The sequence below is a fragment of the Ranitomeya imitator genome, chromosome 3 (assembly GCF_032444005.1).
Source record: "Ranitomeya imitator isolate aRanImi1 chromosome 3, aRanImi1.pri, whole genome shotgun sequence".
NCBI lineage: Eukaryota > Metazoa > Chordata > Amphibia > Anura > Dendrobatidae > Ranitomeya > Ranitomeya imitator.
This window is the reverse complement of record NC_091284.1, coordinates 465,918,578-465,945,428: the sequence shown is the minus strand read 5'-3', so window position 1 is coordinate 465,945,428 and position 26,851 is coordinate 465,918,578. Positions and strand designations below refer to the sequence as shown.

Here is a 26,851-nt window from a genome sequence, read left to right as displayed (position 1 = left end):
AAAAACCCCTGCTGGCACCATAACTTTGGAGGGATCGTCCCCCCTCCCTGCTGTTCTGCCTGGGGAACTGTGGCTGCTCTGGGACGCGGTGCCTGGGCAAATTCCTAAGTTGATACATTTGCAAATAGCTGAGACTCTTTGCTTGGTTTGCTGCCTCTCTGGGGTGCATCCCGGTGTTTGGCCCTGTCCGGTCTGCTAGTGGAGAATAGACTGCCATAATAATAAATCCGGTCCCTTGGTGGGGTTCTTCTGCCAATCACCATGCATCATCCTAAAGGAGCGTGGGCTGCTGATAAGTTGAGGAAATATGCCAGAGAAGATGCCCCAGATAATACACGTTCTCTCAGAAATAATCCCACGCAGAGTCAACGCAAAAATCGTCTTTCTGACAGCAATGAGGAGGGAGAACAAGACGAACTGACTCTTAAACAAGCATCTGAGCAGTTGATGCAGGCCATATCTCTCACCAGGTCCTCTCTCACTGAGAAAATAGAAGACGTGCATACTGAAGTGGGCCGTCTGCGACAAGATATACAAACTATGAGAGGGCGTATTTCAGAGGTTGAAACAAGGGTGTCTCAGATAAAGGACACCATTGCCCCAATGGAGGCTAAGCTATCAAAGGCCACTGGCTCTGTGAATACCTGGAAGCAAAAGGCAGATGACCTGGAAAACAGACTGCGCCGTAATACCATTCGAATTATTGGCCTACCAGAACGCTCGGAGGGTCAGCAACCAGAGCAATTTCTAGAGGACTGGCTTAAAACCTCCCTGGGAGACGGATTCTCCTCAACATTTTCTGTGGAAAGGGCCCATAGGGTCCCAACGAGACCTCTTCCCCCCGGAACTCCGCCCCGACCCTTTCTGGCGCGTCTCCTTAACTGCAGAGACAGGGATGCAATTCTTCGCTTGGCAAGGCAGAAGGCCCCTATTAAATTCAATAACGCCACCATATCAATCTTCCCGGATTTCTCTATGGAACTTCAAAAGCAGCGAGTTCGATTTATGGAAGTCAAAAAGCAGCTCAGGGATAAAAACATCATCTACTCTATGCTTTATCCAGCTCGACTCCGTATTGTTTATGAAGGCTCCTCCTTGTTCTTTACTGACCCGGCGGAGGCGGCCGAATGGTTGCGGTCATACAAGGGCCCTGGTACGCCGGACTCTTGAGTAGCTCTCTTTATCTGATGGCAACACAATCTAGAGCTTTCTATGTGGGTGCTGAGAAAGTCAACTATACTGGACGCTGATTCCAGTGAGGGTATCCCCTATTCTATTTAACTGTAGGAGTGTAGGATTATACTCCTCCACTGTTCAAATGTTGTTTTGTTTGGTATTTTACACCAGTTTTGATTATTTGTTATGTTTGTTAGTCGCCAGTGATAACCTTATGCTCTATATGATGTTCCTGATTCCAGCCCAGGCTCTGGTGTATATTATGCCTTTTCCCGAACGTAGATATGGGATCTGAGATTGTATGTATGACGTGGAACAAAAGGGGTATTAAGACTCCTCGAAAGAAAATTAAGGTATTTTCACAAATTAAAAGGTATCATCCACATATTGTAGCACTTGTGGAGACACATTTGACCAGAGACACAGCTAAGTGTACGCAAAAGCCGTGGGTGCAATGGTCCCTTCACGCATTTCACACCAGTTACTCCAGAGGGGTCTCCCTGTTGGTACATAGGAATGTCAGGTGGGAGGCTAGAGAGTCACGACGCGATCCCGAGGGTCGCTTTGTTTTTGTTCATGCCTTTATTAATATGCGGGAATATGTGATATTATGTGTTTATAACTCACCCCCGGCTGGCATATCGGTTCTCCGCATGGCACTGGGTTTCTCCCTAAATTATCCTAATGCTAGTGTTATCTGTATGGGAGACTTTAATTTAGTCATGGATAATCTTAAAGACAGACTGAGACTAGACGGCGAGATGTCAAGGGGGCCCCTTTCTCAATCTCCCTCTCAATTGGCATCGTTTATGAATGGTAGCGGATGGTTAGACCTATGGAGAACACGTCACCCTGAGACAAAGGAATATACTTGTCATTCTTCAACTAGACAGTCTCTATCCCGTATAGATTACATATTTGGATCTAGTGACCTAGCGCTATGGGTGAATAGTGTCGAACATGGTAACAGGGGGATATCAGATCACAGCCCAGTTGTTCTCAAACTTAAATACGGTCAGTCAAATAATAATATACCTTGGAAATTGAATCCTTTCTGGCTGAAACTGATAGATGCTAGTGATAGAACGGTTGATCAGTTAAACTGCTTTGTCTCTACTCACCCAGACCCCTCGAATCTCAATCTGTTTTGGGACACTCTAAAGGCATACTTAAGGGGATGTCTATCCTCTACAATCTCCTATATAAAGAGGGTGACGGCGGGGGAGGATGTCGAGATGGAGCGACGGCTGAAGGACTCAGAAGCCGCCTATGTGGCCAATCAAACTAATGGCAACAGGGTGGAGTGGCTCACTTCCCAAAGACTATACACTCAAAATATAGACACTAAATCGAAACGTAAATTATTTTTTACCCGTCAATCTTATTTTGAACTGGGGAATCAGGCCAGTACACTCCTAGCTTTTTTAGTACGTCAGCATAACACCTCTAATACGGTACTGCAGATTCGGACACCTGATGGTTCGTTGGTATCCTCCACCGAGGAAATTCTTCGAAGTTTTTGTAATTACTATAAGTCACTGTATAAATCGGGTAGTGGTCTTGGGGTTCCTGAATGTGCAGACTATCTATCAGACATAACATTCCCCTCACTGAGCCCAACCCAGCAAGCTTTTATGGAAGCCGAGTTTACTCTGGAGGAAGTGGAACATGCTATAATGGACATGGCCACCGGGAAGGCCCCTGGACCTGACGGGTTTCCCGTTGAGTTCTATAAAAAATATCGGGACCACCTGGCACCACTTTTATTGAAGGTGCTTCAGAATATATGGGAGGGAGAAATTATGCCTGAAACATTTTATGATGCAAATATCATCGTACTTAAGAAGGAGGGAAAGGACCCCTTGGAGTGTGGATCATACCGCCCCATATCATTGGTGAACGTAGATTATAAAATCTTCACTAAAATATTAGCTACTAGACTAAATACAATCATATTAGATCTTATACACCCAGATCAAACAGGCTTTATGCCCGGGAAAAGTACCTCCATTAATATTCGGCGGGTCCAATCAGTGATTCAATATAGCTCCCTAGAATTGGATAATAACTGGGCTCTGGCATCCCTAGACACAGCTAAAGCGTTTGACTCCCTCGAGTGGCCTTTTCTTTCCGCATGTCTACAGAAATACGGTTTTGGAGATAAATTTATTAGAGGGATAGATACACTATATAGGAATCCTAGGGCACGGGTAATTGTAAATAACTCTATCTCTGATCCCTTTACCTTACATAGGGGAACCCGTCAGGGATGTCCTTTGTCCCCGGCTCTCTTTGCCCTCGCGATAGAAGCCTTGGCAATACGCATAAGGTCCTCCACGGATATCAAAGGAATAAATATTGCGGATTGTGTGGATACCATCGGTCTATATGCTGATGATATGATCATATTTATGGATAAAACAGAAGAAACACTACCACGAGTAATAACGGCTATTGATAATTTTAGTAAATTCTCTGGTCTCTATATAAATTGGGATAAGTCTGCTCTGATGCCTCTGTCTCATGCGCCAATGCCCTGTCTCAAAAATCTGTCGTAACTACCTGTAGTCTCTTCAAATATCTAGGAATTCATATGTCTCAATATAGTCAGCTGGACCTACGACTTAATATATATCCACTATTGGACCTGGTCAAATCTAAATTCATAACCTGGAGCAAACTCCCTCTCTCCGTTGCAGGTCGCATTAATTTAGCTAAGATGATATTGCTCCCCAAACTTAATTATTGTCTCCAACATAGTGCTGTGCCAATACCCAAATCTTTCTTTGCAAACTTAAACTCCCTGACCACGTCCTTTATATGGGGGAAGACTAGACCCAAACTCAAGCTATCTACCCTACAGAGACCGACAAGGGGGGGTGGGGCAGCCTTACCAGACTCTTATCTATATTATCTTGCCGGGCAGGCTAGGGCGATAAGCAAGTGGATGCCTAGCAACTCCCTACCTAATTCAGAAAGCCATATAATCCATTCTGCCCGGATTGACTGTCCACTGGGTTTTTTGGAAATGGAGAAAGTCAGTGCTCCCCATAAAAAAGTTATTAAATATACAGATATAATAGTTGAAATGCCACTGTGGCATAATAGTTATTTTCCAGAATTACTAAATCACCCATCTACTGAGTTCTGGATCTCATATGGTGTTCTCTCGGTAGGTAATTTATATAACCAGGATGTTTTTGTGTCCTTTGAACAATTACGGGATACCTACAATATCCCAAGATCTCAATTCTTCCGTTATTTACAGCTGAGGTCAGCTTTCCAGTCAAATCTGCGAAATACAGGTGCAAGTCGAGCAATTTCATCTTTACCCCTTATAGGCATTCTCAAATCACAGTGTCCTCAGGGGCTCATTTCCTCTTTATACACATATCTATTATCCGTGGGAGATGGGCTCACTATTAACTCCTTAAAAAAGAAATGGGAGGGACTCCTTCCCGATACACTGGGAGAGGAGTGGGAAGATATTTTGGAATCTCCAACTAAAGTTTCTCCCTCAGTTAACAACAGGATGACCCAGCTATATATTATATATCAGACTTATTTGACCCCGACACGACTTTTTAAAATGGGCCGCCTCCAGGCGTCAGACTGCCTACGCTGTCACACACGCGATGCGGATTTTATCCACATGATATGGAGGTGCCCGGTAATTTTTCACTATTGGAAAGAGGTCACGACATTGTTAACATCTTTATTGTTAATCCCTGTCCCACTTGAACCATTGACTTGCCTATTTGGGGTGTGGGATACAGAGACATGGGATCACCATACTGGAATCTTCCTTCGAGAAGCGCTCTTCTTAGCACGAAAGGTACTGGCGTTAAGGTGGATGGTAGCTCCTCCCCGTCCCTTGGAGCTTGGATTGACCTGGTGAACTCGGTTATCCCATATGAAAGAACACTGTACCATAATAGAGGATGCCCAGGTAAATACGAAAAAATTTGGGGTAGATGGAACTCATCTCATCATACTCTGTAGTCTGCGCTGATTAGATATGTGCACGGGAGGGGGGGCATGTGGTTTAGGGACATCGTTGCGGAGCAAACTTAAATTTGTTTTCTTTTGGCGACTTATTACCAATGGTTAAAGTTGTTTAAGTTGTATAGTAGGTATTTTGTAGGTACTAGTGATTCAACATGCACAGTCTATTACCTCTGAACTTTGGATATGATGATATTCTGTAATTATTTGTATCTGATGGTACGTTTAATAATGATAAATGTAATATGTGCAATGTTTGTTTACTCTGAAATTAATAAACGAATTTAAAAAAAAATAAAAATTAAACAACTGAATGAACATCCTCCAAGGCCGGTGATTCCATAATTTTTGCCAAGGGTTGTAATAATTTTGAGCATACATCAAAATTTTGTGACTTTTTATGCTTGAAAACTGGCATACAGGGAATGATAAATTTCGTTGTATCATTTTTATTTTTTTAGGGCGGGGAGGGATACTTGAGCGAAAATAGATTCTAAAAATATTATGAAAATAAATTAGCTAGTTTGACGTCTGTACCCTGACAGTATGGGGGAAAATGAAAGTGATGTAGGGCTGCAGAGCTTCAATGCTTTCCCCTGGACAGTGGCACTCTGACTACCCACTGCAAAGGGTATTATACAAATTAAGAGGTTATGCTGAGCAAAGGCAGTATCCCTATTCATACTGAGGGCTGTATGGTACTGTGATTTCATACGGCCATATAGAAGAGACCTTGATCTCTATGGAAAATGAACACCACTGTGCGCAAACGCACACCCGCTGCTGACAACAATTGTATTTACTACATTGACTTTATGAATGCCAGTAGTCTCCTTTTAGGGAACGTTTGCCATCTAGACATCACTTTTCTTTTCACATTTTGCATCTAAATTATATTTGTACAGAATGGGTTAAAAAATGGATAGAGAGTGCTCATATAGAGTTTAAAAATGAGTACTAGTCACAAATGCAGTGAAGAAATGACACATAGTATATACTTTATTTTAACTTACATATATTCTGCATCTTTATCTGTCACTGTAAATAAAAAGAATGCACTGTCAATGTCACCATATTTACCAAGTTCTGTTCATATTTGCACTAGAGCCTCTATCGCAGTGGTCACCAATGGTCAACAGGGTATCACTTGTGTCCACCATGTCAGGGATCTGGATAACTAGTTAATTTAGTTATTCTGCAACTATTGCAGAGCAGAACAATGTAAATAATAATGCTGATGTGAACAGAGCCTAAAATTTGTCAACTTACATATGAAAAATATTTAGAATTGAGAGTCCTCAGTGGTTGATACCTTTTAATGGGTAACTGAAAAGATGGTAACAAATTGCAAGCTTTCGAGACTACATACGTCTCTTCAAAGAGTTGCCTGATGAAGAGACGTATGTAGTCTCGAAAGCTTGCAATTTATTACCATCTTTTCAGTTAGCCATTAAAAGGTATCAACCACTGAGGACTCTCAATTCTAAATATTTTTCTATCTACTGGCTAACACGGTACCAAGATATATTTATTTCCTGTATCAACTTACATATCTCATTTGCATATTTCGGCTCCCTATTATCTAAAATAAAAACACAAAACTATTAACATACAGTATGTTTGGGTAATACAGTTAAGATATACATTTAAAAGAATGCAAACTGTAAAATAGGGAAACCATCTTACCATTTTTAGAAGACATGTTTATCTGATTTCAGCAGGGATTGTATAATGCTTACTGTTCCCATGTTGGGTGCTGTAGGAAGTTATTCATTTACAGTCATAATTTTAACCTCCTTAGTTTTAACAGCATGTTATCACGAAGTTCGCTACTCATAACAAAGTGAAAAACCTTACAGGGCGTGGTGGAATGAGGAAAATTGATGAGGAAACCCTATGAAAGTGGGTTCAAAATGTGGCAAAAAAAAGTTTGTGCAACCTCCAAACAACTTGAGCCTGAACGGAAGTCATCAGTGATGATGGTTCAACTTGTACCACACTTCGCGCACTGAGCAAAACAGAGGTCTGTGGGTAAAGACAAAAGAGGTCCCCACTGCTTAAAGACATACAAAAGAGTGACTGAACTTTGCCAAAAATGTAAAAGCCAAATCACAATCCTCCTGGGAAAATTTTCTTCAAACAGATGAAACTATGCAATATAGACCAGCATGGTTATAGGCCAAATGAAACCTATAAAGAAATGTTATTACAGTAAAACAGGTGCGGAGGATCCATAATGTGGTCTGCTTCGCTGTTCTGTGGCAAGAGGCACTGATTGTGTTGGAAGAACAATGAAATTGGAGAATTATCAAAACACTGTACAGCGAAATGTGTTCCCAAATATACAGTGGGTATGGAAAGTATTCAAACCCCATTAAATGTTTCACTCTTTGTTTCATTGCAGCCATTTGCTAAATTCAAAAAGTTCATTTTTTTCACAATAATGTACACTCTGCACCCCATCTTAACTGAAAAAAAAAACAGGAATGTAGTAATTTTTGTAAATTTAATAAAAAGGAAAAACTGAAATTTCACATGGTCATAAGTATTCAGACTCTTTGCTCAGACACTCATATTTAAGTCACATGCTGTCCATTTCCTTGTGATCCTCCTTGAGATGGATTGCATGCTAGGATCTTCAAGCCATTTACGGTTACATGCTAGCTTTTACATGACCAAATACAATGCCAAGTGCTGGATGGAGTAAAGCATTCCAACCTTGGACCCTGGATCAGTAGAAACGTGTTCTGTGGAGTGGCAAATTACGCTTCTTGATCTGGCAGTGTGATGGATGTATTTATATTTGGCGAATGTCAGGAGAAGACTACCTGTCTGACCATGTAGTTCTTACTGTATAGTTTGGTGGAAGTAAGATAATATTTTTTCCAGTGATTGGTCTAGGCCACTTAGTTTCAATGAAGGTAAATACTAATGCTTCAGCACGCCAAGACATTTTGGATAATTTCATCTTTCCAACTTTGTGGCAACAGTTTGGGGAATTCTCTTTTCTGTTCCAGCATAAATGTGTCCCAGTGCACATAAAGGCATGGTTGGGTGAGTTTTACTGTATGTGATAGAACTTGTCTGCATAGAGCCCCGATCACAACCTCATTGTACACATTTGGGATGACCTAGAAAAGAGATTGCTAGCAAGGTCTATAACTTCAGTGTCTGAGCTCACTAATTGCTCTTCTGGTTAAATAGTCAAAATTTCCCAGAATAGAAGCGGTGTGAGACCAACCCAACATTTTATTCCTATGGATTTAATGTGGGATGTCATAAAAGCTCCTGTAGATGTAATGTGTAGGTTTCTTATACTTTTGTTAATATAGTATGTAGTTTCAGGTAATATATAACCCTTCCCTGACTTAAGTCTCAACTAAAATATTTATCTGCATCAGCTTATTTGCTATTAAGAAATAATACTCACAGTTCACTCTTAATGGCTCCTGGTTATTCCTGTATTGAGAATGATAGCATCAGATTAGCTGAATACCATAGATAGAGCTATGTAATGATTTTGTAACAAGATAGCCATGTAAACACCCTGTAGCTCACTAGATAATTTGGACTATTCTTGCCCACATAAAGCTATCTTTCAGTTATGAGAGTATAGCCACCAATAAATAAAATATATATTTTATTAATTTTTAAATTAAATGTTCATAGAGTAAAATGTACAACATTTTGTATTCTACATTATGCCATATAGATGTCAAAGGAGGGGATCCCCTCTATTTGATAAAGCAGAGATCCACAACAGAGTGCAGCTCTCATTGTGCAGAAATGGGCACAACCATGAACACATTTGAAGATTGATGTCAATGGATGAAATTATGTTAGATTTCAAATGTTGTGTGAAGGCAGGAAAAATATTTGTGCGTCACCAGCTTAGTCCAGAGATATCAGTTAGTTCCTTTTAGTGCCATCAGCAGAACTCTCAATCTAAAAGAATTATGTGTGGATTAAGGGGTTGTCCACCACTCAGACACCATCTTAGCAATCCTCATATTTCCTCTTTGTAAAATAATATCACTTATACTCTCCTCTTATGGGGATCGCATAACATTGTTATGCTATGCAATCCCTGAGGTCAATCAGTGCACATACATCCAGAGAAAATAAGAGAGCTGCAGCTCTCACTATCTCTGGGTGTACAGTATGTGAGTTGTTCAAAGGCGGGGAGAGTGAAACCAGCACTGATTGGTGGCAGGGATCGCCTGACATAACAATCTTAAGCGATCTTCAGGAGAGGTAAGTATAAGTGTTATTATTTTATGAGGAAATATGAGAATTGAGAAGAGGGTGTCCAAATAGTAAACAACCCCTTTAATCATAAGCAAATAGCCCTCTTAAGCTTTAAAAGGAACCTGTCACCCCCAAAATCGAGGGTGAGCTAAGCCCACCAGCATCAGGGGCTTATCTGCAGCATTCTGCAGATTCCCCGATGTATCCTAAAAGATAAGAAAAAGAGGTTAGATTATAGTCACCCAGGGGCGGTCCCGATCCGGTCCGATGGGTGTCGCGATCCAGTCCGGCACCTCCCATCTTCATCAGATGACGTCCTCTTCTAGTCTTCACGCTGCGGCTCCGGCGCAGGCGTACTTTGTCTGCCCTGTTGAGTGCAGAGCAAAGTACTGCAATGCACAGGTGCTGGGCCTCTCTGACCTTTCCCGGTGCCTGCGCACTGCAGTACTTTGCTCTGCCCTGAACAGGGCAAAGTACGCCTGCGCCGGAGCCCTAGCATGAAGACCAGAAGAGGATATCATCCTAAGAAGATGGGAGGCCGCGGACCGGACCGCACGCCCACCGGATCGGACCGCCCGCCCAGGTGAGTATAATATAACCTCTTTTTCTCATCTTTTAGGATACATCGGGGCTTATCTACAGCATTCCAGAATGCTGTGGATACGCCACTGATGCCGGTGGCCTTAGCTCACCCTCGATTTTGGGGGTGACAGGTTCCCTTTAAATGTAACCTATCAACAAAAAAACAGTATGTACCAGTAGCAATAATGATAATCTGCAGGGGAATACTGTTTCTCAGTCAGAGAAAAGGGGAAGTGATTACTGTAGGAATGTTGACTGTTCACTGCCTTGGCACCTCCCCAATGACTTGGTGAAAATTTCTGCAGATAGAATATAACTTCATAATCTCTTCTGTAGCTGCACTTCTCTTTAGATTTCCACACATGTTTAAAATGGTATTTACCTGCAGTTTATCCCTTTAACAGCAGGTAAATACTGATTTTTATCTTTTAGCTGACAGGTTACCAAGTTTGAAAGTTATCATATAACTAGAACAGGGGTGGGGAATCTTTTTTCTGCCAAGGGCCATTTGGATATTTATTCCATCCTTCAGGGTCTGTACAAACTCTGCCCACAAAGTACATCCTGACTCTGGCACTGGTGTCAGGACGTAATCTTTCATTGCATGCCCTTCAGTGTTCAGTAGTGAACACTGCATGTGTGTGTGCTAACAGAGCAAGAAGAAATTAATGAGCAGGCTGTAATCAAAATACACCTCCCTGCCCAAGAATGCGGTCCCTGAGAATCTGCCCGGGGGGCCTGATAAAAGGACATCAAGGGCCCTAAATGGCCCTGGGGCCTGAGGTCCCCCCACCCCTGAACTAGAGGATAGGTAATAGTTTGCTGATCACTAGGTTTTGCAGCTTAGGAACCTCCATCAGTACAGAAAATAGGATTTTGTAGAGTTCCAGCATGTGCGCTGCTCCATTCTTTGTTAACGAGACTCCATTCAGATGTCAATCTGCACAGCCCCATTCTTGTGTCTGTGAGAGGGTCCAGCACTGGTGGTACAAAATCTTGAACTACAACATTATTCTCAAGATTTGCTAAAGCTCTCTTAGTAAACAGATTTTTTTTTACAAGACATAATACTGAAGGAGTAAAGAGCAAAATACTTAAATTTTAGTAATATAGTGTGAGTGTATTAATATACTCACATACCGCTGCTCTCTCCGGTGTCCAGCGCCGTCTTCTCCTCTTCTGGGTGATGTCACCACTCTGCAGACAGGCCGGCTCACACTGCACTCTTCATTACCCGAAAGTGGCTCCTGTAATGTAACCCTATGGAGAGTCAGAATGAGGCTCTATAGGCTTTCATTGTTAGGATATGTGTGCATGTTGCGGATATGCTGTTGTAAAATTCTGCCCGGATTCTTACTCTCTTGACAGAAAACGCAGTTGAAAATCTGTGCGGTTTTATGCATTTTTGATGCAGATTTGATGCAGATTTTCATGCGGTTTTCTCTGAAGATTTGTCTGCAGATTTGCATGCTAAATCTACTATATAAAGCTGAATGTGTGTGTGTGTGTATGTGTGTGTGTATGTCCGGGATTGGCATCTGCACCGTCGCAGCTACAGCCACAAAATTTTGCACAGTCACACGTCTGGACCCCGGGAGCGTCATAGGCTATGTTGTGAGGCGAAATTTTAACCCCGCACGTTCCAATTCACCAAACAATTTTGCCCCTATCTACATAATGGGGAAAAAAGTGAAAGGAAAAGTGTTGGAGGCGTCGCAGCTACAGAAACAAAATTATGCACAGTCACATGTCTGGACCCTGAGAGCGTCGTAGGCTACGTTGTGAGGTGAAATTTTAACCCCGCGCTTTCCAATTCACCAAACCATTTTTCCCCTATCTACATAATGGGGAAAAAGTGAAATGAAAAGTGTTGGAGGCGTCGCAGCTACAGCCACAAAATTTTGCACAGTCACATGTCTGGACCCTGAGAGCATCATAGGCTATGTTGTGAGGTGAAATTTTAACTCCGCGCTTTCCAATTCACCAAACAATTTTGCCCCTATCTACATAATGGGGAAAAGTGAAAGGAAAAGTGTAGGAGGCAAATTTACAGCTGCCAGATGTGAACAAGGGGGACTTAAAGAATGAGAGCGATGGCGCCAAAGAGTATATACCGTACAGTTGCTAAGGTGGGGCCCCGACATGAGATACTCACCACACATGGGGATATGAACACACACACACAAAATGCGCCACACACTACCACGTGCTTGAACACATATACCACCCTCAGCACACATTTCACCACACATACACCAACCTCGCCACATAAAAGTAGAAACACAAAAGTCGCCGCTCAAAACTCACCACGCGCAAAACTCGCCACATGCAAAAACTAGGCTCACGCAAAACGCGCCACAAGTGCAAAACTCACCTCATGGATAACTCGCCACACGCAAAACTTGCACACGCGGAAAAATTGCCACATGCACAAAATTTGCAACACATGCAAAAGTTGCCTCACACAAAACTTGCACATACTCAAAAGGCACCAGACATAAAACTCACCACGCGCAAAACTCGCCATGCGCAAAACTTGCTGCACACAACTTGCTACCCTAACCTGTCACATGCAACTCGACACACAAAAAGTTGCTACACGCATGTTGCCACACAAAACTCATCTCACAAAAGTCGCTACATGCATGTCGCCACAAACAACTCAACACACACAACTTGACAAACGAAACTCGCCCTAAAACACACACAACTCTGGTATTAGCCTTCAAAAATAAAAATCTGATTAATAAGCAGACAAACTACAAGAGCAACAAATGTACCATATAGGAAATACGGCAGCTGTCAGTCACATGACCTGTCTATTATGTGTATGTGTGAGCTAATATATACTGCCAGGGGGGAGGGCTTCCTGTTGGCTGGGGATCAGGCTGCCAATTTATCTTACAAATACTGAGGTAAAAATACTGAGCAAATAACGTGTGAACGAGGTCTAACACAGGAGATCACACAGGTATATACTATATACAGGGGAGATGACACACAGATATATACTATATACAGGAGAGATGACACACAGGTATATACTATATACAGGAGGAGATGACACACAGGTATATACTATATACAGGAGCAGATTACCTACAGGTATATACTATATACAGGAGGAGATGACATACAGGTATATGCTATATATAGAAGATGACATACAGGTATATACTATATACAGGAGGAGATGACACACAGATATATACTATATACAGGGGAGATGACACACAGGTATATACTATATACGGGAGGAGATGACATACAGGTATATACTATATATAGAAGGAGATGACATACAGGTATATACTATATATAGGAGGAGATGACATACAGGTATATACTATATATAGGAGGAGATGACATACAGGTATATACTATATATAGGAGGAGATGACATACAGGTATATACTATATACAGGGGAGATGACACACAGCAGGTATATACTATATACAGGGGAGATGACATACAGGTATATACTATATACAGGAGATGACATACAGGTGTATACTATATATAAGGGAGATGACAAACATGTATATACTGAGGTGAAAATGAGAGGTGTGAGGTGAAAATGAAAAGGTGTGAGTGCAAAATGAGAGGAGTGAGGGAAAATAGTGTAGTGATCGGAAAATGACAGATGTGAGGTCGAAATGACAAGTGTTAGGCGGGAATGAGAGGAGTGAGGGAGAAAATGAGAGGTGTGAGGGAGAAAATGAGAGATGTGAGGGGGAAAATTAAAGATGTGATTGGGAAAATGAGAGGCGTGATGGGAAAATAAGAGAAGTGACGTGCTATAACTAACCACAGATATTTACTATGCCCAAGCAACGCCGGGCTCTTCAGCTAGTCTACTATATAAAGCTGAATGTGTGTGTGTGTGTGTGTATGTGTGTGTGTATGTCCGGGATTGGCATCTGCACCGTCGCAGCTACAGCCACAAAATTTTGCACAGTCACACGACTGGACCCCGAGAGCGTCATAGGCTATATTGTGAGGCGAAATTTTAACCGCGCGCGTTCCAATTCACCAAACAATTTTGACCCTATCTACATAATGGGGAAAAAAGTGAAAGGAAAAGTGTTGGAGGCGTCGCAGCTACAGAAACAAAATTTTGCACAGTCACACGTCTGGACCCTGATAGCGTCATAGGCTACGTTGTGAGGTGAAATTTTAACCCCGCGCTTTCCAATTCACCAAACAATTTTGCCCCTATCTACATAATGGGGAAAAAAGTGAAAGGAAAAGTGTTGGAGACGTCGCAGCTACAGAAACAAAATTTTGCACAGTCACACGTCTGGACCCTGAGAGTGTCATAGGCTACGTTGTGAGGTGAAATTTTAACCCCGCGCTTTCCAATTCACCAAACAATTTTGCCCCTATCTACATAATGGGGAAAAGTGAAAGGAAAAGTGTTGGAGGCAAATTGACAGCTGCCAGATGTGAACAAGGGGGACTTAAAGAATGAGAGCGATGGCGCAAAAGAGTATATACCGATCAGTTGCTAAGGTGGGGCCCCGACATGAGATACTCACCACACATGGGGATATGAACACACACACAAAATGCACCACACACTACCACGTGCTTGAACACATATACCACCCTCAGCACACATTTCACCACACATACACCAACCTCGCCACATAAAAGTCGAAACACAAAAGTCGCCGCTCAAAACTCGCCACGCGCAAAACTCGCCACATGCAAAAAATAGGCTCACGCAAAACTCGCCACAAGTGCAAAACTCACCTCATGGAAAACTCGCCACACGCAAAACTTGCACACGTGGAAAAATTGCCACATGCACAAAATTTGCAACACATGCAAAAGTTGCCTCACACAAAACTTGCACATACTCAAAAGGCACCAGACATAAAACTCACCACGCGCAAAACTCGCCATGCGCAAAACTTGCTGCACACAACTTGCTACACTAACCTGTTACATGCAACTCGACACACAAAAAGTTGCTTCACGCATGTTGCCACACAAAACTCATCTCACAAAAGTCGCTACATGCATGTCGCCACACACAACTCAACACACACAACTTCACAAACGAAACTCGCCCTAAAACACACACAACTCTGGTATTAGCCTTCAAAAATAAAAATCTGATTAATAAGCAGACAAACTACAAGAGCAACAAATGTACGATATAGGAAATACAGCAGCTGTCAGTCACATGACCTGTCTATTATGTGTATGTGTGAGCTAATATATACTGCCAGGGGGAGGGCTTCCTGTTGGCTGGGGATTTATCAGGCTGCCAATTTATCTTACAAATACTGAGGTAAAAATACTGAGCAAATAACGTGTTAACGAGGTCTAATACAGGAGATCACACAGGTATATACTATATACAGGGGAGATGACACAGAGATATATACTATATACAGGAGAGATAACACACAGGTATATACTATATAGAGGAGGAGATGACATACAGGTACATACTATATACAGGAGGAGATGACATACAGGTATATACTAAATTCAGGAGGAGATGACACACAGGTATATACTATATACAGGAGCAGATTACCTACAGGTATATACTATATACAGGAGGAGATGACATACAGGTATATGCTATATATAGAAGATGACATACAGGTATATACTATATACAGGAGGAGATGACACACAGATATATACTATATACAGGGGAGATGACACACAGGTATATACTATATACAGGAGGAGATGACATACAGGTATATACTATATATAGAAGGAGATGACATACAGGTATATACTATATATAGGAGGAGATGACATACAGGTATATACTATATATAGGAGGAGATGACATACAGGTATATACTATATATAGGAGGAGATGACATACAGGTATATACTATATACAGGGGAGATGACACACAGCAGGTATATACTATATACAGGGGAGATGACATACAGGTATATACTATATACAGGAGATGACATACATGTGTATACTATATATAAGGGAGATGACAAACATGTATATACTGAGGTGAAAATGAGAGGTGTGAGGTGAAAATGAAAAGGTGTGAGTGCAAAATGAGAGGAGTGAGGGAAAATAGTGTAGTGATCGGAAAATGACAGATATGAGGTCGAAATGACAAGTGTTAGTGGGGAATGAGAGGAGTGAGGGAGAAAATGAGAGGTGTGAAGGAGAAAATGAGAGATGTGAGGGGGAAAATGAGAGGCGTGATGGGAAAATAAGAGAAGTGACGTGCTATAACTAACCACGGATATTTACTATGCCCAGGCAACGCCGGGCTCTTCAGCTAGTCTACTATATAAAGCTGAATGTGTGTGTGTGTGTATGTGTGTGTGTATGTCCGGGATTGGCATCTGCACCGTCGCAGCTACAGCCACAAAATTTTGCACAGTCACACGTCTGGACCCCGAGAGCGTCATAGGCTACGTTGTGAGGTGAAATTTTAACCCCGCATGTTCCAATTCACCAAACAATTTTGCCCCTATCTACATAATGGGGAAAAAAGTGAAAGGAAAAGTGTTGGAGGCGTCGCAGCTACAGAAACAAAATTTTGCACAGCCACACGTCTGGACCCTGAGAGCGTCATAGGCTACGTTGTGAGGTGAAATTTTAACCCCGCGCTTTCCAATTCACCAAACAATTTTGCCCCTATCTACATAATGGGGAAAAAAGTGAAAGGAAAAGTGTTGGAGGCGTCACAGCTACAGAAACAAAATTTTGCACAGTCACACGTCTGGACCCTGAGAGCGTCATAGGCTATGTTGTGAGGTGAAATTTTAACTCTGCGCTTTCCAATTCACCAAACTATTTTTCCCCTTTCTACATAATGGGGAAAAGTGAAAGGAAAAGTGTTGGAGGCAAATTGACAGCTGCCAGATGTGAACAAGGGGGACTTAAAGAATGAGAGCGATGGCGCAAAAGAGTATATACCGATCAGTTGCTAAGGTGGGGCCCCGACATGGGATACTCACCACACGGGGATATGAACACACACACAAAATGCACCATACACTACCACGTGCTTGAACACATATACCACCCTCAGCACACATTTCACCACACATACGCCAACCTCGCCACATAAAAGTCGAAACACAAAAGTCGCCGCTCAAAACTCACCACGCGCAAAACTCGCCACATGCAAAAAATAGGCTCACGCAAAACTCGCCACAAGTGCAAAACTCACCTCATGGATAACTCGCCACACGCAAAACTTGCACATGCGGAAAAATTGCCATATGCACAAAATTTGCAACACATGCAAAAGTTGCCTCACACAAAACTTGCACATACTCAAAAGGCACCAGACATAAAACTCACCACGCGCAAAACTCGCCATGCGCAAAACTTGCTGCACACAACTTGCTACACTAACCTGTCACATGCAACTCGACACACAAAAAGTTGCTACACGCATGTTGCCACACAAAACTCATCTCACAAAAGTTGCTACATGCATGTCGCCACACACAACTCAACACACACAACTTGACAAACGAAACTCGCCCTAAAACACACACAAGTCTGGTATTAGCCTTCAAAAATAAAATTCTGATTAATAAGCAGACAAACTACAAGAGCAACAAATGTACGATATAGGAAATACGGCAGCTGTCAGTCACATGACCTGTCTATTATGTGTATGTGTGAGCTAATATATACTGCCAGGGGGAGGGCTTCCTGTTGGCTGGGGATTTATCAGGCTGCCAATTTATCTTACAAATACTGAGGTAAAAATACTGAGCAAATAACGTGTTAACGAGGTCTAATACAGGAGATCACACAGGTATATACTATATACAGGGGAGATGACACACAGATATATACTATATACAGGAGAGATGACACACAGGTATATACTATATAAAGGAGGAGATGACATACAGGTACATACTATATACAGGAGGAGATGACATACAGGTATATACTATATACAGGAGGAGATGACACACAGGTATATACTAAATTCAGGAGGAGATGACACACAGGTATATACTATATACAGGAGCAGATTACCTACAGGTATATACTATATACAGGAGGAGATGACATACAAGTATATGCTATATATAGAAGATGACATACAGGTATATACTATATACAGGAGGAGATGACACACAGATATATACTATATACAGGGGAGATGACACACAGGTATATACTATATACAGGAGCAGATTACCTACAGGTATATACTATATACAGGAGGAGATGACATACAAGTATATGCTATATATAGAAGATGACATACAGGTATATACTATATACAGGAGGAGATGACACACAGATATATACTATATACAGGGGAGATGACACACAGGTATATACTATATACAGGAGGAGATGACATACAGGTATATACTATATATAGAAGGAGATGACATACAGGTATATACTATATATAGGAGGAGATGACATACAGGTATATACTATATATAGGAGGAGATGACATACAGGTATATACTATATATAGTAGGAGATGACATACAGGTATATACTATATACAGGGGAGATGACACACAGCAGATATATACTATATACAGGGGAGATGACATACAGGTATATACTATATACAGGAGATGACATACAGGTGTATACTATATATAAGGGAGATGACAAACATGTATATACTGAGGTGAAAATGAGAGGTGTGAGGTGAAAATGAAAAGGTGTGAGTGCAAAATGAGAGGAGTGAGGGAAAATAGTGTAGTGATCGGAAAATGACAGATGTGAGGTCGAAATGACAAGTGTTAGGCGGGAATGAGAGGAGTGAGGGAGAAAATGAGAGGTGTGAGGGAGAAAATGAGAGATGTGAGCGGGAAAATTAAAGATGTGATTGGGAAAATGAGAGGCGTAATGGGAAAATAAGAGAAGTGACGTGCTATAACTAACCACAGATATTTACTATGCCCAGGCAACGCCGGGCTCTTCAGCTAGTAAAGATATATTATTTAACAAAAAAAAGAATTGTGAGGTTATTTACTTGTCCAACCTCTTCTTTTTCATTCTCCATTGAAGACCATAATATCATTACATACCATGTAAAAATATAATGTTTACACACACAAATCAAGTATAAGTGAATATACACTGCTCAAAAAAATAAAGGGAACACTTAAACAACAGAATATAACTCCAAGTAAATCAAACTCCTGTGAAATCAAACTGTCCACTTAGGAAGCAACACTGTTTGACAATCAATTTCACATGCTGTTGTGCAAATGGAATAGACAACAGATGGAAATTATTGGCAATTATCAAGACACCCTCAATAAAGGAGTGGTTCTGCAGGTGGGGACCACAGACCACATTTCAGTACCAATGCTTTCTGGCTGATGTTTTGGTCACTTTTGAATGTTGGTTGTGCTTTCTCACTCGTGGTAGCATGAGACAGACTCTACAACCCACACAAGTGGCTGAGGTAGTGCAGCTCATCCATGATGGCACACCAATGCGAGCTGTGGCAAGAAGGTTTGCTGTGTCTGTCAGCATAGCATCCAGAGGCTGGAGGCACTACCAGGAGACAGGCCAGTACACCAGGAGACGTGGAGGGGGCTGTAGGAGGGCAACAACCCAGCAGCAGGACCGCTAACTCAGCCTTTGTGCAAGGAGGAACAGGAGGAGCACTGCCAGAGCCCTGCAAAATGACCTCCAGCAGGCCACAAATGTGCATGTGTCTGCACAAATGGTTAGAAACCATCTCCATGAGGATGGTCTGAGTGCCCGACATCCACAGTTGGGGGTTGTGCTGCCTGCAACATCCTTCAGCATGACCGGTTTGGCAGTGGGTCAGTAATGGTGTGGGGTGGCATTTCTTTGGAGGGCTTCACAGCCCTCCACGTGCTCGCCAGAGGTAGCCTGACTGCCATTAGGTACCGAGATGAAGTCCTCAGACCCCTTGTGAGACCATATGCTTGTGCGGTTGGCCCTGGGTTCCTCCTAATGCAGGACAATAAGAAGAAAATCGTGCTCGTAGCATGGTAGAAGGTCAGAAATACAAATCACAACAGAGATATAAATAGATTAATTTTTATTATTTATTGCATGATAACAATATATTAAAATTAATTAGATATTAAAAACTATTTCATTATATATACATGTATGTAATATTTTGTGCTCATACCTATTTGGCTACCATTATATGTGTTTTTATACCTGTAAAGACTGAATATATAGAAAAAAGGCACTAAAAAAATATACAGGGGGTATATCTGGCAAAATGTGCAAAAAAGACCTATATGTGCAATAATATATAGCAATGCGCTTATAAAAGGAGCACCAACTAAAGTGCTGTAGTGGAAAAAGTGCTAGTGCAATAAGTGCAAAAAAAAGCTTAAGGTATATAAGGTGCTGCTAGTTAAAACAATATATACAGTCACTTACTTTGATATGTATGCGGTACTAAGTGGATAGCCAGTGCGGTATGATGCACCCCGACGCGCGTCTTTTTTTTGCACTTATTGCACTAGCACTTTTTCCACTACAGCACTTTAGTAGGTGCTCCTTTTATAAGCGCATTGCTATATATTATTGCACATATAGGTCTTTTTTGCACATTTTGCCAGATATACCCCCTGTATATTTTTTTAGTGCCTTTTTTCTATATATTCAGTCTTTACAGGTATAAAAACACATATAATGGTAGCCAAATAGGTATGAGCACAAAATATTACATACATGTATATATAATGAAATTGTTTTTAATATCCAATTAATTTTAATATATTGTTACCATGCAATAAATAATAAAAATTAATCTATTTATATCTCTGTTGTGATTTGTATTTCTGACCTTCTACCATGCTACGAGCATGATTTTCTTCTTAGTGTCTAGTAGTGTTATACTACACTTTTGACACATTGGTGTGTTGGGGTACCTTGATTTTATATCATCTTATTTATATTTCTATATTTTTTTATATTTTGTAGATTTTATACATATTATACCCTTATATATCTAGTGTGTTTTAATTATATAATGCAGGACAATGCCAGACCTCATGTGGCTGGAGTGTGTCAGCAGTTTTACAAGATGAAGTCATTGAAGCTATGGACTGGCCTGCCCATTCCCCAGACCTGAATCCGATTGAACACATCTGGGACATCATGTTTCGCACCATCCACCAACGTCACGTTGCACCACAGACTGTCCATGAGTTGGCGGTGCTTTAGTCCAGGTCTGGGAGGAGATCCCTCAGGAGACCATCCTCCGCCTGATCAGGAGCATGCCCAGGCATTGGAGGGAGGTCATACAGCCATGTGGAGGCCACACACACTATTGAGCATCATTTCCTTGTCTTGAGGTGTTTCTACTGAAGTTGGATCAGCCTGTAATTTGATTTTCCACTTTGATTTTGAGTATCATTCCAAATCCAGACCTCCATGGGATATTCATTCTGATTTACATTGATCATTTTTCATGTTTTATTGTTCTCAACACATTCCACTATGTAATGAATAAAGATTTGCAACTGAAATATTTCATTCAGTGATATCTAAGATGCGGTATTTTAGTGTTCCCTTTATTTTTTGAGCAGCGTATTATATATATATATATATGTATATATATATATACAGTATATATACATATATATATATGTATATATATATATATATATATATGAGCCAGATACCCTCATTAATAAAATGGTACATAAAGAGTTAAATAAAAGACACACACACAAAAAAAAATTTGCTTGAAAAGCAATATCTGTTTAGTTTTCCCAAAATTTTTTTTTTAAAAATGCGTGGGCTCCTGCATAATTAACATAACCAGCAGAGGGAATGCTGATGGCTGAGGGTTGATGTTAATATTCTGGGAGGGAGCCAATAGCCATAAAGGATCCCAGGCTATTAATATCAGAGCATAGATGTTTGCTTAGCCTTTTCTGGCTAGTTTACAGGTGAACCCCAGAATAAAATTGACATGGGGTCCCCTATAAAATCGAACCAGCAAAGGCTAGGCAGACAACTGCAGGCTGATATTAATAGCCTGGGAAGGGGCCATGTATACTGGCACCCCCTCAGGCTAAAAACATCAGCTCTCAGCCGCCCCAGAAATGGCGCATCTTATAGATGTGCCAATTCTGGCACTTAGCCTCGCTCTTCACACTTGCCCTGTAGCGGTGGCAAGTGGGTTAATATTTGTGGGGTTGATGACACCTTTGTATTGTCATGTGACATCAAAACCATGGCTAAGTAATGGAGAAGTGCAAATAAGACACTTATCCTTTACTAATCCTATAGTTATATGGTAAATATAGACACGGCCAGAATAAAATCCTTTAATTGAAATAATCACACAGACTTCTCTATTAATTAGTAATTAACTACTTACTGCATCACCTTAACTCTGACTCCCTCGATCTCCTGCAGCAAAAATAAAATAATAAACAAACATAAATACTCCCTGTCCAATGTAGTCTATTTACCGAGTGTCCCACGACAATCTCACGTATAGAACAGTTACGTCAGGAGATGTGACTGCTCTACCCGGCCACTGGCGATACACTGACAGGAGATAATTGCTCCAGCAGTGTATCACTGAGAGTTCACCGGAGTTCGTGGCTTATTATTTTATTTTTGTTGCATGAGATACAGGCATTGGGGATTAGGTGTTTGGTGAGTATGAATTTATTTTTTGTTTTACAATTATACACAGTCGCTGGATGATGGAACTACTGTTCCATCATCAGCTCATGCAGTCACTATTAAATGTGACAGCAGACATAGCCGGATGGGAGTAGTAGACATAGTAGAGAGGCACCCGCATACACACAGACACTCGCACACAGCTGGATACACCCGCACACAGCCACAGACAGTCGCACAGACACCCACACAGACACACACAGACACCTGCAGACAGACACCCGCAGGCAGACACAGACAGACCCGCACATATTTTCTGCTCACACATAGTCTCCGCCCACACACATATTCTCCACCCACACACTCTTCCTCCTTCCTTTCCGTAGTGTTTTTGGCACGCAAATCCACAGCTGATCCACAGACCTTTTTACACTTGGGGTATAGCTGCGAATTTGACTGACTCAATGAAGTCAATGGGTGCAGAAATGCTGCAGATCCGCAAAAAGAATTGACATGCTGTGGAAAATAAAACGCTGTGAATCAGTGCTTAATTTTCCGCATCATGTGCTCACCAATTCTGGATTCCCATTGATTAACATTGCTTGAGCTACCCTTAGTTGCTCTACCCTTAGAGCAATGCGGCTCGAAAAAACGCTGCAGATCTGCAAAAAAATCTGCAACGTGTGCACATAACCTAAAAGAGACTTCCAGCTCCTGAAAGTTTATAGAGTGAAGAGTGATCCGGTTAGTATCGATTGTAGTGATGTCATTGAAAAGAGGAAAAGAATGGCGCTGGACATTGAAGAGAGCAGTAGTAGGTGAGTATATTAATTACACACACTACATTACTTGCATGTCTACACACACATTTAATGAGTAAAAAACTTAATGGTAGTGCTTCTTTAACTAAAGGATAACATATTATGTATTTGATATTATTTCTGTAGATAATTTGCAATGAATATTATGGGGTTCATCAACACAGATTTGCAAAAAAAGTACGTAATATAGAAAAACTTACTTTGTTTGATCTTCATTCTTTATTTCTATCCTTCTGGCTGAAAATAATTCAATTATTGAAACAAAATACCAAACTAATTGTTCCCACATTACTACATTCTCATTTCTTTATTACAAGTAATGTTAGTATGGCACATTCTTCTTTGTTGAAAAATGCAATATATTTTGAAAGTTGGGTGATGCATGTCAGTAACTGGAAAAAAACTTCAACATTATGTTCTTCTTAATGCCCTAACCCTGTGGAAAATGTTATTCCATTTACAAAAGAGATAAATTGATATTGATTGGTTTTTCCTCTCTGTTCTACATTTTGTTTAGTATTAACCAGCCTAATAGTCTTACTGACTCATAGTCAAGGATTTCATACTTCATATAATACTTTATTTTCTCATAAGCAATGTTTTGAGGTTCTGCAAAAACTGTTGTGGTATATCAGCTGACTCAGTGGTGTACGGAGGTAGACAAGGGAACACTGTCTCTTTAAGCCCTTCACTGGTTTATTACTAAGCATGCTACATAAACCATGATGAAGTAAAAATAAACACTGCCCTTTGGGCAAAACAGAAAACAAAACGATATCTCACAGTCCATACATCTGCAGGGATCCGCCCACTCAGGGTTAGCAAAAACTCATGGTTCAGGTCAGCACCAACACAAGCACTTTCCTGGAGTTACTCTCTCCAAACACACCAAACACACAGAACATCGAATGACTAAAAAGGCCGATTATTTAAACCCCAGACCACACCTTGGGGTGGAGAAAAGTTGGACAACCTCCCACCCGCTCTATGGTTGTCCACAAACAACCCAGCCCTTAAAATGGCCGATTAACCCCTCTCAACACATAGTGTGCTGGAGCAAACTTCTGGGTTTGAAGCTAATAACCTCAGTGAAACATATCTCCCCTCCAGCACTTTGCCAGTGACTTTGTCACACTGTGTTATGGGTATCTGATAAACTTTTCACAACATGGGTAACGGGGGAGGTGGTGAATGTAGATTTTCAACCACTTAGTGACAGAGCCAAATTTTTAAAAATCTGACCAGTGTCACTCTATATGGTAATAACTCTGGAATGCTTCAACAAATCCCAGTGATTTTGAGACTGTTTTTTCGTGACACATTATACTTTATGATAACAGTAAGTTTAGGTCGATATGTTTTGTGCTTACCTATAAAAAATATCCAAATTTGAGAAAAATGTTAAAAAATTAGCAACTTTCAAATTTTTAATGATTATCCCTTTACGCTAGATAGTCATACCACAGCAAAACCTTAATAAATAACATTTCCCTGATGTCTGCTTTACATCAGCACCGTTTGTAAAATGTTCTTTTATTTTGTCAGCATTTTAGGAAGTTTAAAAATGTAGCAGTAATTTTTTCTAGGAAATTTGCAAAATTTATTTTTTTAGGGACCTATCAATGTTTGAAGTGCCTTTAGGGGTCCCACATATTAGGAAACCCCCAAACGTTATACCATTTTGAAAACAGCCCCCCCCCTGAAATATTGAAAACTTCAGTCAGGTAGTTTATTAACCCTTCAGGTGATTTTCAGGAATTAATGTAAAGTGGCATGACAGAAATGAAAAAGAGCATTTTTACCACCTAAATGCCGCTAACTTCTGAACAAGTTACAACAGCTGGCAGATTGTAAGGCCGCTATTTGGTCATGAATTGCCATGACAAACATCAGGACCACACAATCATGATCTGAGGGCACCAATTGGGATAAAGAGGAAGCTCCCACACTCTGTTAACCAGTTACATGATGTAGTCACTATTGACAGCAGCATCTAATGGGTTAAACAGATTTGGATGGTGCAAACACTGATCATGGCTAATGCAGCATGTTGTCACCTATAGTGCACAACCGACAACTGCTGAATTGTCTCCTGTATGGGGATGCTATTCCCTTATATCTCAGGTCAGTTAAAAGACGTATTGGCGGTCATTAAGGGGCTAAATGAGAACTACATCATGTGTAAATGGAATAAGAAACATTCACAGAAGAAGAAACAGAATTGTTTTGAACACAAGTGTGCATTATTTTCCCCGAACGGTCGTTATTTTTGAGGGCCTAATCTTTTAATTTGATCTCACTGGTGATCGGTCAGTTTGACTTTGGGTCAGAACAAAAACAGCTACAACAGTTTTGGTATAATGGTATAACATTTGGCCTGGATGAAGCATTTCATCGTGTGTGGTGGGTCCCTGGATTGTCTACTGAGGTAATATTGTGTGCCGTGCTAACTATGTGTATATTCATTAATCATGTTTATGTGTTTGTATATTTGATACTATGCTGTGTATCTGGTAGCATTATGTCCTTAGCACTATGGCTACTTAACACCTCTGCTTAACAGCATTTTGATTTAATGGCTCTTGATTAGAGTTGAGCGACCTTGACCTTTTTAGAGTCGAGCCGGGTTTTGCGAAACCCGACTATGTCCAAAGTCGGGTCGAGTGAAATCGGCCGATTATGACGTAAAGTCGGGATCGACCGAAACACGAAACCCAATGCAAGTCAATGGGGCAGCATAGTCGGCAGTGAGTGGGGGCCAGGAAAACACCTAGAGTGCCCATTTTAATGTCAAAACCATCCATTCTTCTTAATGAAGCTTGTCAAGCGTAATTTACCTTATAATAATTGGAAGGCATTTGAAATTGGGGGTCATTTGGCTAAAGTTGTGGGGGGTAGGGCTGGTTCAAGTAATTAGTGGGCCCAGGAAATCTGGACCACGTCACGGCAGTGGAGCAGGGAGAGGTAAGTATTTCAACTTTGCAAGTGCTGTGAACCTGAGCAAGCAGGGGGGGCCCACTCGTTGGCATTGGCACTGGCACAGGGCCCCTCAAAGTACAGCGGTGTGTTTGCACGGCGGGGGCGCCTCCCACCGGCAGCAACACTTTTGCGTACTATGAGAGGCCCTGTGCCAGTGACGTCGCCAACTAGTATTCCTCCCCCCACCTGATGAAGGAACCTGCACTTTCATCTGCACCTTCCTCTTTGTCCCCGTGTAAGGTGGTATGGTATGCGGGAAGAGCAACCTGACTTTCAGCAGGGTCACAATGTTGTTGTGTAGCGTGCACGGGGAATGTTGCGTTATGGGTCAATGTACCAGCAGACTCATCTATCACTGGCTGGGCAATGGGCACGATGAAGTGGAAACACAGATATAGGCCCAAAGAAGAAAGTGGGCTAAATGCAGTTCAAAATTGGTAACACAGGAAT

The 26,851-nt window shown here is 41.3% G+C and overlaps 1 protein-coding gene across 1 annotated transcript in view; it reads right to left on the bottom strand.

The window, feature by feature from the left end:
* The window catches only part of LOC138670262 (uncharacterized), a 107,786-nt gene that overhangs the window by 42,479 nt on the left and 38,456 nt on the right, over window positions 1–26,851 (bottom strand). The window contains exons 5-8 of the mRNA XM_069757444.1: window positions 23,623–23,659; window positions 8,612–8,640; window positions 6,731–6,763; window positions 6,195–6,219 (exon numbers count right to left, since the gene is read on the bottom strand). Coding sequence (XP_069613545.1) covers window positions 6,195–6,219; window positions 6,731–6,763; window positions 8,612–8,640; window positions 23,623–23,659 — 124 coding nt within the window. The remainder of the gene's footprint in view (window positions 1–6,194; window positions 6,220–6,730; window positions 6,764–8,611; window positions 8,641–23,622; window positions 23,660–26,851) is intronic.